Source organism: Heliangelus exortis, chromosome 8 (genome assembly GCF_036169615.1).
Source record: "Heliangelus exortis chromosome 8, bHelExo1.hap1, whole genome shotgun sequence".
Classification (NCBI taxonomy): Eukaryota; Metazoa; Chordata; class Aves; order Apodiformes; family Trochilidae; genus Heliangelus; species Heliangelus exortis.
In genome coordinates, this window is record NC_092429.1 from 27937768 (window position 1) to 27952339 (window position 14572).

The window sequence follows — 14572 nt, forward strand, 5'->3', positions numbered from 1 at the left end:
CTGGAGGATTTGTACCTCTCTGTGCTGCTTTTGCTTCAGCAGGTGGGAGTCTGGGAGGGTTTTGGATTTCCTAAAGGAGTGACACAGCTGCTGAGTGGAGAGCTGAAAAAACCTGCTCAGTTCCAGCCTCTTTAGTTTTAATTCTTTCCTTTAGTTCTCATTGCCCGAGGCAAAAATTATCATTTTCCCCTAACTAAGAGGCAGGGGGGAGCCCAGCACCCTGAGCAACCCCACTGCCACCTCAGCATCTCTCCTGGGAATAAACCAAGAGATGAAGCTCAGGGGAATATTCACTTATTCCAACACCAGGCATGGCTGGAGAGCAAGCTAGCAGGCTAAAAAAAAATAATAAATCCATGCAACAACCTGGCAGAGCAACCCCAGAGTAATTTATTTTATCCCCAGGGTTATTTATTTACCTCAGGGTAATTTATTTCACCCATATTTTAATTTCTGCTGTGGATGCAGCCTGATGCTGGGCACTGCTTTAGGGGCACATCCCAGCACCAGGCTTCCAGAATCTTCAGATTTTCCTCTGCTCAGGTGTGGGAAAGAGCTGAAACACAAAGGCTCCTGAATTAGTTCCCTAACAGAGAGGCTGAATGTTATTTGATACCTGGTAGTTAATTGTCCTGATGTTAATCTCGTGGATTTTAACAGCACCAGTAGAGATGTAATGTGTAATTCCATAGGTATTCCAGGACAATATAGCTATTTAATTATTTCCTGCTAATACCTTTTAAATCATCTGTCTTCCTCTCCTGTTCTCCGAGGGAATTAAGGGAAGAAACTTTTCCAGATAGCAAAAATCTATTGAAAACTCATTTGTGTTGGAAAAGACACAATTTTATTTCCCAGCAGTTTTGTTCCCAGTATAGAACTCCCCAGGGTCATCTCGGAGTGACAGGGGGGGACAAGGAGGGTTTGGCAGGGCTGTGATTGTCCTAGATTTGGAAGGCTGGATCAGGGCTGGATGGAAGGTTCTGAATAGATCCTGATGGGCTGGAAAGGTGGAGGCTCCAATGATTCCTGGATTTAGGTTAAATTTGGCAAGTGGAAGAGAAATATCAACAGCATGAGGCATTTTATTTTGTCTCCTCAAAATTAGATGTTTCATTTAGAAAAAAATCTTATCCTGCAGCATGTTTGAGGTGCAGCTTTCCTGCTTTTCTCCCTGTGTGAAGGTTTCTGAGAGGTGTCCAAGCCCCTGGGGCTGCTTTTCAGGTGGAAAAATGATTTATTTGTTTTCTGTGCCCACCACTCTGGGCACAGCACCTTGGGATGGTGCCTGGGGACCTGGAGGAGATGGATATAAGTGGAGAGGGGTGATTTAGGTTCTATGGGAGCTGCCTCCATCCCTTCCCACATTGGCAGAAAAGAGACCACCAGAAGCCACAGCTCTCATGGGGCTTTTATTGGCCAAATGCCCCTTGCCCTGTTGCCCATGGCTGGTTGAGCCCCCTCAAGACCCCTGCCCATTCCTGAGCCTGGGGCAGCACATCCTTCCCAGTTCCTTTTATTTTTTTTTATTTTTTTTTTTTGGAGGGGGTTGTGGGTTTGGGTTTTTTTAAATTTTTTTTCTTTTTTTTTTTCCTTTTTTTTGTTCAATATTTTATTTTAAAAATACAGTAGCTGTGGAAAGCAGCTCTTTATAAATGCCTGATGCTGGAGTGAAATCCATCAGTGCCATCCATAGGCTTGGAGCCCTCCTGGGTGCCTCTGCCTGCCTGGGTGGGAGGCTTGGCAGCAGTGGGGAGAGGCAGAGAGACCCTATTAAAAATAGAAATCTTGTGCTGAGTTGTTCCAAGTGAGTGAAAGACACAACCCAGCAGCTTTAGCTTGGCAAACATTGCTCCTTCTGGCTCCCTGCTGCAGGGATGCTGCTCCCTCCCACCCCAAACCCATCTCAAGGGGACCAAGGCTTTGGGGCAGCCCCAGGGATGCTGCTCCCTCCCACCCCAAACCCATCTCAAGGGGACCAAGGCTTTGGGGCAGCCCCAGGGATGCTGTTCCCTCCCACCCCAAACCCATCTCAAGGGGACCAAGGCTTTGGAGCAGCCCCAGGGATGCTGCTCCCACCCCAAACCCATCTCAAGGGGACCAAGGCTTTGGGGCAGCCCCAGGGATGCTGCTCCCTCCCACCCCAAACCCACCCCAAGGAGACCAATGACCCCAGAACCATTATAAATAGGAAATTGTAAACACAGCCATTGGAGATAAGAAGACATCTACAATCACAGGGTTTTACTGACTCACAGGTCCCCCCCATCCCACCCCAAACCTGTACACACCTGTGTCCCCCCCCCCAACTCCATAAAAAGGTAACAAAATCTTCGTTCCAGGCTCGCAGTAAAGGGGGAGGTGCCCAAGGGGACATTAAAAAGGGACATTGCAACCTTAGCAGTCTTTGCTTGGGATGGAGAGTGAGGTTCTGGTCCTTTTATAGGTTCATTTGGTTTGTCTGGAGGACTCCTTGGGAGGGGAGGAGGGGGGTTTATACCTGAGATGAAGAGGTCTGGGGGTATTTTTGTTGGTATTTTTGTGCCTGGAAGAGCCCTCACTGCCAGGATTTGTCTGTGGCTCCATCCCCCTGCTGCATCCCCACCTTCCCCTTGGCACAGGGTTATCCCAACCCAGCCTGGGATGGGGGTGACCCCCTCATGTGTCCAGGATCTCACTGGTGGGCGAGGGCTCGTGGGGGATGCCCTGGGCGCCGTGGATGGTTTGGTTGTGGGAGAGGGAGTTCTGCTGGAGCTCCAGGGCGATGGCGTTTTGGGGGAATTCCTTCACCTGGCGTTTGTACTCGAGGAAGGTGCAGGCCTTGGTGGCAATGGCAATGATGTTCTTGCCAATGAAGATGGTGGAGACCCTGCTGTCCTGGAAGAGGATCATGTTGACGGCCCGGATGAAGATGGTGACGATGTTGATGGTGACGAGGCTGAGGACGGGGTAGAGCATCATTTTTTGGGGGGCAATGTGCTCCCCTTGCATGCTGATCTCGCTGAGGGAGACGCAGGGCAGGATCAGGAGCAGGATGTAGCAGTAGAAAAACATCAGCCCCTCCGCCCAGATGGGCAAACCAGTCCTGTGGGGCTCCCACAGGTTGGCCTGGATGTCCAAGATATCCAAGAGGTCGAGGGCCACCCAGAAGAGGCGTCCCCTTAAATCCTCTTTCTTCCTGAAGGTCCTGATGTACTCCATGCTGTCCAAGGCCACCAGCACCAGGTAGAGCCCCGGCACGCAGATGGAAAGGAGCAAGGTCAGGGCTTTCCTGGCCACCGTCTCCAGGTTTTTTTTGTCAGCTTTGTAGTTCTGAAAGATGAAGTAGAGCTTGATCTCCAGGACGAAGACGTAGAGGAACCAGAGGATCATGGCATAGCCCCTCTTGGCCGTCTTCACCTCCGCCCCGACCCAGACGGCCACGTAGCGCAGGACGATGAGGAAGCAGATGTCCCCCACCAGCACGATGATGCAGACCCCGATTTTCCGAGGCCCCTGGTTCTGCTCCACCAGGTAGGCGTCCATGAAGGCCATGCTGGTGACGATGACGATGGTGGTCAGGCAGACGTGGCGCCTGTCGGGGGGCGGCAGCACCATGGTGACACCCAGGGCCGCGCCGCCGCCGCTAAGGGAGCAGCCCCGCTGGCAGGGTGCAGGGACACATCTGCACCAAAGCCAGGCTTTAAGGGCTGCTTCCTCCCCCCCAAAACCTCGGGGAGAGGTCCTCAGAGGAGCAGTGGCTCGGCTGGCAGCTCCACACCCCACTCACTCCTTTGCCCCGTGGATCTCTGCCCCACGCACCCGCCCCCACCAACCCCACCACCAACCCCACCAACCCCACCAGCAGCAGCTCAGAGGTGTGCAGGGCCTCCTGGAGGGATGTCCCTCCTCTGTGACAGGTCCCCTGGCATTGTCAGGCTCCCCAGTGATCCTGGGGTGCAAAACCACCCCCTAGCTCCCAGCTCCAGATGTCGGTGCAAAGCCCTGGGAGCGTGGCAGGCAGGTGGCAGGGCTGGCTGGTAGGGCAGGATGGGGAGTTCTCCTCTTCCCTGGGAAGCCCCACACTTCCCTGGAGCCTGGAAGGTCCCTCTGTGTCCTCAGGGTGAACCAACTCCACTCCTATCTCTGCGGGGCTGTGCTGTCCTCCTGCTGCTCCGAGCTGCACATGCATCCCTCTATCCCTGGAAAAAAAAGGGCAGGGAATGGATGTTAGGGACACCAAGCCCACCCCAGCTCCCCCTTCATTAAATCAGGACCCCAGCAGGCACCATCCCACCCCCCTGTGCCTGGCTTCCTGCTGAACCCCTTTTCCTGAGGATGGAGATGGGTGTCCAGCATGGGGCTGTCCCTGGGGCAACACGAGGTCCCAGGAGCTTTCTGGACCACAGAAGGGAGGAGGGGGATGATGATCACACTCAGATATTCCCATCACGTGCAGTGTGGCAGCTTCCCCTACGTGTGTAGCAGCTCCCTGGGACCCCACAGAGAACCCTATAGATCATACAGCTCATCCTATGGAACCACATCTGCCCAGGGGTCACCAGCCCACAGCCCTCACTGGTGGAAATGATGGCCTGGACATGACACCTCTGGGTGGTGAAGGCAGACTGCTGGGTCTGCAGGCTCTTCTTTTCCTTTTCCTTTTCCTTTTCCTTTTCCTTTTCCTTTTCCTTTTCCTTTTCCTTTTCCTTTTCCTTTTCCTTTTCCTTTTCCTTTTCCTTTTCCTTTTCCTTTTCCTTTTCCTTTTTTTTTTTTTTTCCTTTTTCTTTTCCTATTTCTTTTTCTTTTTTATTTTTTCATTTTTATTTTTACCCAGCCCATGGGGTCAGCCTTGCAGAAGGGGAGGCAGGACCCCCGGAGCTGTTGGAGGGATTTGGTGGCACTGGTTTTGCTTAACAGGGACACAAAAATCTGGGCTCTTTCCTCTTTCAGGGAGAGAGGCAGAGGTGGAGGTTGAAGGGAAGAAGCCAAGCCTAAGGAATTGTTTTTAATACCTACTCTGCTTTGCACAGGGAAGTGTTTTGCAGCTGCTTATGTTTATGAGGCCTCAATGAAATAAAAGCTGGAGTCTCTCCAGCTTCAAGGAGAGAAGAAAAAATAATAAAAAGGGGGAAGCCAGATGTGCCAGAGCCAGCTCTGAGGAGGTGGACACCAGGGATAAGTGCCCTGCTTCCCAAAGGATGTGGCAGGAGAGGATGTGGTGCTCAGAAAACTGACAGGAGCCTTGAAAATTCCTTCCCCAGCTGGGACCCCCCCCAGAGCTCCTGGGATTCCACTGCTGGACTTATGCACAGCAGGGAAAACTGGCAGATTAAAGTGTTTTCTGAGCAGGAAATGCTCAGAAAGCAACTGAAAGGATGAGGAGGGCTTCATGAGCATCCCTAAATGATGCTTCCCAGTCAAGGCCCTCCCAGCAGCCCCAGTCTCACCAGTGCAGCTCTTTGGGATGTCTCTGGGCTGTCATTTAGGGCTTCAGTGTGTTCTTTCTTGAGGATTTGGGTAAAAATATCCAATCACTGCTGTAACAGCTTTTAAACTCATGCCAAGTTTTAAAGGGGATTTATAGCCAAGGATGGATAATTCCAGATAAATTAGGTCTTTCAGGAGGAAATGGTGGGGTTTTTTTTTTTTCCTTTCCCACTTATGTATTTATGCCTCCAGAAGGCAGGAGTTATTTAAAGGGCAGGGGGTGCAGCACAGCACGTTAAGAGTAGGAAGCAGCTTGTTCCTAAATCCTGCCCCTCTGTCCAGGGGAATTTCCCAAGCTCTGAGCCATCCTCATGCCCAGCTGAAAGTCCCCAGAAAAACCCTGCCCTGCCCCTTGGGGAGGCACCAGATGATATTAATTCACAGCTAAAAACTGATGATATTAATTCACAGTGGCCTTTCACCACTGGTGCTGAGCAGATTGTTTTCAGGGAAAAAAAAATAATAAAAAAATATGTTCAGGCAGTGGATTCTTCCCTCCCATCTGCTCCTGAAGGATCCCAGCAGCTTGGGATGGGTTTCCTAACATCTTCATTTGTTCAGGTGAGTTTTGGGAGGGGAGGAAGGGGTTTGTGGGGCTGTTTGCTCTTGGGTTAAATCCTCTATTACCCAGGGCAAGCACCTCTCTTGGTTTTTGCAGAGAGTTTCCTAGTGTGTGCTGAAGTGCAAGCTCTTCTTGTTTTCCAGCTGGTATTTTCCCTGCCTCTCCCAGCCCTCCTGCTCTATGGAAATCCTTGGAATTCTCTCTCCTTGGAGCAGAGCATCCCTGTTTGAGTGATGTGTGACCAAGCAGGGGGCATGAAAAACTCTCTTTGGAGGACTCAAAAAAACCCAGGGAGCTTTTAAACCACGATTACTCCTGAAAATCCAGATTTATAACTTTTAAATGATGGCATTTGACAACATGTTCAGACACTGCTTGAGAAATGTGCTGGAGAGACAGGAAAATGAGCCACGAGGTAGCCATGAGACCTTATCTGAGGCAAATACTTGTCTAGAAAATTACTCAATTTTTTTTTCTTTCTTCCTGCAGGCATTCTTGTAAATAAAAGGCAGCTCACCTCAGTGTGTCAGGCTCAGAGTGTTACAGATTTCAGGGAGCCTATGGGAGAGGATTCTTTGCATCCTGCTCCTGGGAGCAGGTATTGCAGGATGCTTCAGTCTTGGCAACTCTGGGCCTCTTTACTGGGACAGAATTGAATCCATACCCAAATATTCTCCCCTCCCACTGCCCTGTGCACACAGTTCTGTTGCTTGCAAAGCAGCAAAAGCACCCAATAACCCCTCCAGGAGCTGGTCAGAGGTAGCTGGCTCTGTTGGGGAGTTATTTTTTAGTCTTATACCTATTTTTCCCAGCCCTCTCAGCTTCTCTGGGCTCACCAGAGCAGGTGGAGTCCCAGCCTTGCTCCACCATCAGCTTGGAAGAAATTAAACTGCATTTTCCACCCTGGGTGCAGGGTGATGAATTAGCACCAGCACCCATCACCAGTGCCCTCCTGCATCCTCTCCCACCTCTGCTTGCTGCTCCAGCACCCAGCAGGACCCCAGCATCCCTGCACATTGGTACAAATCCCAACTTCCAGCCTGCAGGCAAGCCCAGGAGGCACTGAAAGCCACAGCCAGCAGGCACCTCCCCAGCCCTGGCCCTACCTGGCAAATCAGGATGAATTATTGAAGTGATATAAATTTTGCCTATAAATAAAAGAGGGAGGGAGGGAGGCAAAAGTATACACGAGGTGGTTCCCAGGTAGTTAGGATGCCACATTGCTTCAGGATTCATTTGCAAGTTAATGGCTCTTGATTTATTCCAGCTTGCCTGAGTGCAGATCCAAAGCTCCCCTTTTTCTCGGCCCTCTGATGGGCAAAGCCACCTTTTGCCAAGGAGCCACCCCAGGGGATGGCATCAGTCACCAGGTAAGAGCCAAGCAAGCAGGAGGGGGGAGGTTTAATTTAGCTTTAATTGCTAAAATCTGGTGTGACCCTTTCATTGCCAGCACTCTGCACCACCCAAGGATGGGGTTTGTAGGGGGAGAAAATTCTCCTCTGACTGAGAACCATTGCAAGGTGGCTGGTTCAGCATCACCAAGCTCCAGGTTGGGAATTTCCCCTGCTCTCCCTTCCCTAGGGAATGATGGAAAGGGGATGCTCCTGCTCTGGGGAATGGGGGAGGTTGTTCTGGGCTGTCTCCTCCTGTACCTGTGCATCCTCTGAAGGAAATGAGATTGAGGAGGATTTTTCCAGAGCCTGCCCACTAATTGGGTCTGAAGGAGGAAACAGGCCACTCACTAATGATTACAGATAATTGGCTGTGGAGGTGCAGTGAGAAACAGGGAAAGAGCTGAAACCTGTGCCCAGAACCTGCCCAAAATAAGCAGTGCAGCAGGGGTGGCAGAGAAAATCTCTTCATTGTGTCAGTTCTGTGATGGGGTGGGAAAGTCCTGCTTGTCCAGAGCAGAGCCCTGCACAGGAGGGAGGGATGGATGGATGGATGGATGGAGGGAGGGAGGGAGGAATGGAGGCTGAACATGAGCCAGCAGTGTGCCCAGGTGGCCAAGAAGGCCAATGGCATCCTGGGCTGGCTCAGGAACAGCGTGGCCAGCAGGTCCAGGGAAGGGATTCTGCCCCTGTGCTCAGCCCTGGGGAGGCCACAGCTTGAGTCCTGTGTCCAGTTCTGGGCCCCTCAGCTCAGGAAGGAGATTGAGGTGCTGGAGCAGGTCCAAAGGAGGCAACTGGGCTGGGGAAGGGACTGGAGCACAGATCCTATGAGGAGAGGCTGAGGGAGCTGGGGGTGTTGAGGCTGGAGAAGAGGAGGCTCAGGGGAGACCTCATCACTCTCTCCAACTCCCTGAAAGGAGGTTGGAGCCAGGGGGGGGTTGGGCTCTTTTCCCAGGCAACTCTCAGCAAGACAAGAGGGCACAAGAGGTCTCAAGTTGTGCCAGGGGAGGTTTAGGTTGGACATTAGAAAGAATTTCTTTCTGGAGAGGGTGCTCAGCCATTGGAATGGGCTGCCCAGGGAAGGGGTGGATTCTCCATCCCTGGAGATATTTCAAAAGAGCCTGGATGTGGCACTCAGTGCCATGGGCTGGGAACTGCAGTGGGAGTGGATCAAGGGTTGGACTTTGATGATCTCTGAGGTCCCTTCCAACCCAGCCAATTCTAGGATTCTATGATCTATGGATGGAAGGATGGATGGAGGGAGGGATGGGTGGATGGATGGATGGATGGATGGCCTTTCATATTCATGGCCCTGTCCCCCTGGGCCACCCTGGCCAGGGCTTTCCCACCAATCCTGCTGATGTTGGTGGTCAGAGCTGCTGGGAAAAGCTCCCTGTTCCCAAGCATCTTGAATTTGATGCTATTTGACAGATGTGTCAAAAAAAAAAAACAAACCACAAAGAATTGTTTAAACGTAGTTTTTAGAGAAGGTGGATGATTAATTTTGATTTGTAGATAGAAAATTTAATCATAATGCCATGGTTTGACACTACCAAAACAATTTGCCATTTCCCCAGCAAAATGTGCTGTTTCTTCCAGGTCTGTTGGGTTTTCAACATTTTCCTCCGAGTGTCAGAATGCTCCATGTTTGCTGGGTTTGGCTGTGCAAAACAGAGCACAGTTGCCATTCTCAGGCCCTGCAGGCCTGAGGATTTTTGGAAACTGTATTTGCAGAACTCACATAACTAAAATACAGCAAATAACCTGCCAGCTGGGACCTTCCTGGAGGGACAAACCTAACCCAAAAGCAAAGCTCGGAACTTTGATTTTTTTTTTCTTTTTTCTGTGCTACAAGGAGCCCTAAATGCAAACACCAGGACCCAAACACCATGAACACCAAACTTGGATAAAGTTTTGGTAGCTTGAGGTTCTGCTTTTAGGTGTGAATCACTGGAATAACCCCAGGTTGTTGCTCTTAGGGAGTCAGCTCCTTAAAAAGGAATGGAACCTGATGTGGGAAGCTCTCAGTAGGGAAGTGCTGGGAGTTTCTGGGTGCTTGCAAGGGAGAGGGAACAGAACTGGGAACAGAACCTTGAAAACCTGCCAGGAAAGGTACCCCTGAGATCCTCAGGTGTCTCCTTAGGATGCAAAAGTGTTGGAGCAGCCAGGGTGGTTCTGCAGCTGAGGGCTGAAGGATGTGAGCTGGGTGTCAGGATCCCTTCCAGACACCTGGAGGGAGAGGTTCCCACATTTTTCTCTACTCTGGGGCCACACTGGGTGTCAGGTGTCTGGCAGCAGGAGCTGAGGGAGATGCCACTTGCCTCCAGCTCCACAACACCAGGAAAAGCTGTGGGCAGCAAACACCAACTCATAAACCAGGGCAAGAGGGGACAGAGGCATCTCAGCCTCCAGCTGCAATCCTGGAGATTCTGCTGCAGGTTCTGAGCATTTCCTGCTCTCAGGGGTTTTTGGGAGATGCTGTGCCAGCTGCCAGAGGAAGCTCTGTACTGGAGTGGAAGGAGAGCAGGAATGACTCTGTGTGTGTCATAGAATCATAGAATCCTAGAATGGGCTGGGTTGGAAGGGACCTCAGAGCTCATCAAGTCCAACCCTTGATCCACTCCCACTGCAGTTCCCAGCCCATGGCACTGAGTGCCACATCCAGGCTCTTTTGAAATATCTCCAGGGATGGAGAATCCACCCCTTCCCTGGGCAGCCCATTCCAATGCCTGATCACCCTCTCCCTAAAGAAATTCTTTCTCATGTCCAACCTAAACCTCCCCTGGCACAACTTGAGACCTCTTGTGCCCTCTTGTCTTGCTGAGAGTTGCCTGGGAAAAGAGCCCAACCCCCCCCTGGCTCCAACCTCCTTTCAGGGAGTTGGAGAGAGTGATGAGGTCTCCCCTGAGCTTCCTCTTCTCCAGCCTCAACACCCCCAGCTCCCTCAGCCTCTCCTCATAGGATCTGTGCTCCAGTCCCTTCCCCAGCCCAGTTGCCTCCTTTGGACCTGCTCCAGCACCTCAATCTCCTTCCTGAGCTGAGGGGCCCAGAACTGGACACAGGACTCAAGCTGTGGCCTCCCCAGGGCTGAGCACAGGGGCAGAATCCCTTCCCTGGACCTGCTGGCCACGCTGTTCCTGAGCCAGCCCAGGATGCCATTGGCCTTCTTGGCCACCTGGGCACACTGCTGGCTCCTCTTCAGCTTCCTGGCAATCCAGACTCCCAGCTCCCTCTCTGTCTGGCTGCTCTCAGCCACTCTGTGCCCAGCCTGCAGCTCCCCATGGGGTTGTTGTGGCCAAAGTGCAGGACCCGGCACTTGGCCTTGTTGAACCTCATCCCGTTGGGATCAGCCCAACTCTCCAGTCTGTCCAGGTCCCTCTGCAGAGCCCTCCTGCCTTCCAGCTGATCCACACTCCCCCCCAGCTCAGTGTCATCTGCAGATTTGCTGATGATGGACTCAATCCCCTCATCTAAATCATCACTAAAGATATTGAACAGCACTGGGCCCAACACTGATCCCTGGGATGTGTCCTGTGCCAGCTTTCCCCCTTCTTGTCACCCCCAGGGTTTGGGTGTTTTTGGGGGGTTGGCTTCAGCACTGCAGAGGGGGGGAGGCTCCAACCAGCCCCCAGCCCCCAGAGCCACCTCCTCCCCACTGCAAGGGGACATGGCTGTCACCCTGGGAGCTGCAGCTGGGCAGCAATCCCAGAGGAACAACAATCCCCCTGTTATTCCCTCTCTGCCCTGACCATGGGGCTGGGAGAGATGGGATGAGCTGGGCAGGCAGCTGCTGCTGCTGCCAGCACTTTGGCCTTAATTAAGAATGATTGTTCTGCTCTTAATTAGCACAAGACAGCTGCTGGCTGAGCAGTCTGGGGGGGATGGAGGAGCAAAATCCAGGGATTGGGATAGCAGGTGAGTGTCTGGGAGAGGTGCTGGGCAGGATGGGGTGCCAGGGGTGCTTGTGGGGGGACAGCAGACACATGTGCTTGGCTTTCCAGGTAGCAACAGGCTCAGGGTCACCCTCTCCATCAGCTTCTGGGGTGGGGACAATGCTGTGTCACCTTCTGACCTGGGAGATAACCACTGCACCCACCTCCACATACTGCAAGAAAAAGAGTGGCAGCCCCCAGGTCACCAAGGAGATATTTCCCTTCCTCTGCTTTCCAGCCTTCCTCCCCTCAGTCATTTAATAAATCTAATAAAAATCTGTCTTGCTGGTGTCTAATTCAATTCCAGCCTCCAGAGAGCAGACTTCTTGTATCACTCACAGACCTAACCAGCCACAGCCCTGGTGGATGAAGCAGGCCCAGGGGCTGCTGCAGGCTACTCCAGAAAAGAGCAATTACCTGGGATCAAAACTCACTCTCCCAATCAATTATATGTTTGGAGGTTTTCCTTGGGTCACACCTCATTCAATTATTTAGATGCTTAAACACAGTGGGCAGAGGCAGCTGATGACTTGTAGAATGGAGCATCCTGAGGACAGCTCTTCACTCAGTCATCTGCAGAATATTCAGCTGAATGCCCCCTCCAGCCAGCAGCTGGACTTGGATTCCTGCTCAAAAGGCAAAGAAAAGAATTCCAGGGTAGCATGGAGAGCCCTGACCCAGCTGAGCTCCCTAAATGTGCTCCAGCACCTGGAAGCCCAGGGGTGGGATGGTGGCTCTGTTGCATGGAGCATCTTCTGCTCCCTGGCCCTGGTGGCTGCAGGGTCACATCCCAGCTGTACATTGGAATTCCAGCACATTGGAAGCTGCAAATGCCCTGATCTGAGCTTTTGGGAACATTTCTGATGAAGGCTTCTGGTCTCCTCATCCTCACAAGGAGATGCTTGTTGTGCCTGGAGGCTGTTTGGATTGAGCTGTTTGTTTGCATGAGCCATTAGGGTTGTTTTTTTTCTTTGGGCTTTTTTACTAATGAATTTCTTTCCCTCCTGAAAACAAAACATTAAAAAAAAAAGAAAAAACCCTCTAATTAAATTTTATCCAAGCCATTGATCCTTGGGGAGGATCCATGCTTGGCAGGCCCTGGGCAGCCTTAGCCAGGAGGGATGAGCAGGCTGGGACAGGAGCTTCCAGCTCCTTGCTGCCAGGTCCCAGGTGAGGAGGCTCATAGAATCCTAGAATCCTAGGGGTTGGAAGGGACCTGGAAAGATCATCCAGTCCAACCCCCCCTGCCAGAGCAGGGCCCCCTAGAGTACATCCCCTAGGAACGTGTCCAGGTGGGGTTTGAATGTCTCCAGTGAAGGAGACTCCACAACCCCCCTGGGCAGCCTGTTCCAGGGCTCCGTCACCCTTACAGTAAAAAAATTTTTTCTGATATTCAACTTGAACCTCCTATGCTCCAATTTACACCCATTACCCCTTGTCCTATCACTGGTCACCACTGAGAAAAGCCTAACTCCATCTCCCTGACACTCACCCCTTACATATTTGAAAACATTGATGAGGTCACCCCTCAGTCTCCTTTTCTCCAAACTAAAGAGACCCAGCTCCCTCAGCCTTTCCTCATAAGGGAGATGTTGGTAGAAAAGGGCTCCTTGGTAGAAAAACTGGGAAGTGCTGTGGCTTCCCTGTCTGTCAGTGTGAGCAGTGTCCTCTCCCCCAGGAGGATGTGTCAATTTTCTGTGCCGGAGCTCATTGCCAAGGAGATCAAATATTTATGGCTGCTCTCTCTTTTGCTTTCCATTCCAAGCCACGATGACTTATTTGTTACACATTTACATGCACATGTAAGGATGGCTTTACATTCCTCCTAAGCACAAAAAAAAAAAAAAAAAAAAAAAAAAGGTTTATTACTCCACGTGGTGCTTTGCCAGGCAGAATCAGCCACCCCATCCACTCTGTGCCTCTGTTTGTCCCCAGCTTCAGTGCTCGTTTTCCTCTCGGTAATGATTATCATTATCCGAGGAAAAATGGGTCATTTAGAGCAGTTTCTCCCCAAATGAAAGGCTGTGGGATACAGGATATCATTAAAATTCTAAGCCTGACTTTCAACCTCAAAAGCAGGCTCTTGCTATTCGGGTATCTCTGTGGAGGGAGGGAGGGACTGGGATTGCAGGATGAATGTGCTTTGGCCACCAAAAAATTGGCTGGGGATGACATCTCCACTGGCATTAAATGTCCCCAAGGGCTGTGGGGACTCTGCTGGTGACACACGGAGGGCAGGGGCTGTGCCTGGGACAGCAGAACCAGAGCAGGCAATAAGGCAACGGATGGGAGTTAATCCCTACCCTAAGGAGCATAATTCAGCTCCTGCCTGAGGGATGTGGCCAGGTCAGGTCTCCTGCAGCAGGAGGAGCTGGAAGGCTTGAAAGCAGAGGCTGAAAAGCTTGGAAAATTGGGAAAAGAGTGAGTGGGCTGAAGGGCTCAGACTCAGCATCCCTCCAGGAACAACCTGCATTGCCCTTCTTGTGTCCAGGGCTGAAATCATTCCTGTTGGAATTAAATCATTCCTGCTGTCCCAAGGGCCACTGGCTGGGACCTGCCACTGGTCCCTTGGACACCTCCATCCCTGCCCCTGCAGTGCCTGGGGACAGAGGTGGTGCTTGCCCAAGGTTTCTCCCTCTGCAAGGCTCAAGGAGAACTGACACAAGTGTCCCAGTTGGCAAAGAGCTCTGAGAAACTCCTTGCCTCCTCCTTTCCTGATGCCAGGAAAACCACATTCCTGCTCTGCCCAAGTTCTGTGCTGCCTTTGTCCACCCCAGCACATCTCCCACTGCCTGCTGGTTTTTCTGCTGCCCCAGAGCCTTCTTTCTGTCTCCTGGGATCCCCAGAAGGGGCTTCATGGGGGATGTTTTGCTTGGAATGGCCATGGAAATTCTGTGCAAGCCTGAAATTGTTGTGTGTGGAGCTCTAAGGCAAAGCTAATCCATTTTGCAGCTTAGGCAGCTGCTGAGAGATGCTCTTTAGGAGTGAGGAGCTGCTCACTGGTTTTCTCCCCCCTGTGAATTGGGAAGGAGAAGGGATATTCAGGGGATGAGACACGGAGACTGACCCAAAATGGCTCATTTAGAGTAAGCTTTTAAGTAGGGAGACTGGTCCCAGATTTTGAAGGCTCTGTGCTCAGAGCAGACTAATTTTTCTTTCTCTTTTTTTTCACATTTGAAATCCAAATGCATCTGGAAAGCTCCCTTCCCACTGCTTGC

General features: G+C 51.6%; 1 protein-coding gene across 1 annotated transcript; it reads right to left on the reverse strand.

The window, feature by feature from the left end:
* Positions 1-2280: 2280 nt before the first annotated feature.
* TMEM121 (transmembrane protein 121) lies at positions 2281-3819 on the reverse strand. Its single transcript, XM_071749796.1, has one exon. The coding sequence runs from the start codon at positions 3595-3597 to the stop codon at positions 2659-2661; it is 939 nt and encodes a 312-aa protein (XP_071605897.1). The 5' UTR covers positions 3598-3819; the 3' UTR covers positions 2281-2658.
* Positions 3820-14572: the final 10753 nt, after the last annotated feature.

Bases quoted from the DNA above. Each gene is read 5' to 3' on its own strand.
- TMEM121 (XM_071749796.1), bottom strand. From the start codon at position 3,597: ATGGTGCTGCCGCCCCCCGACAGGCGCCACGTCTGCCTGACCACCATC.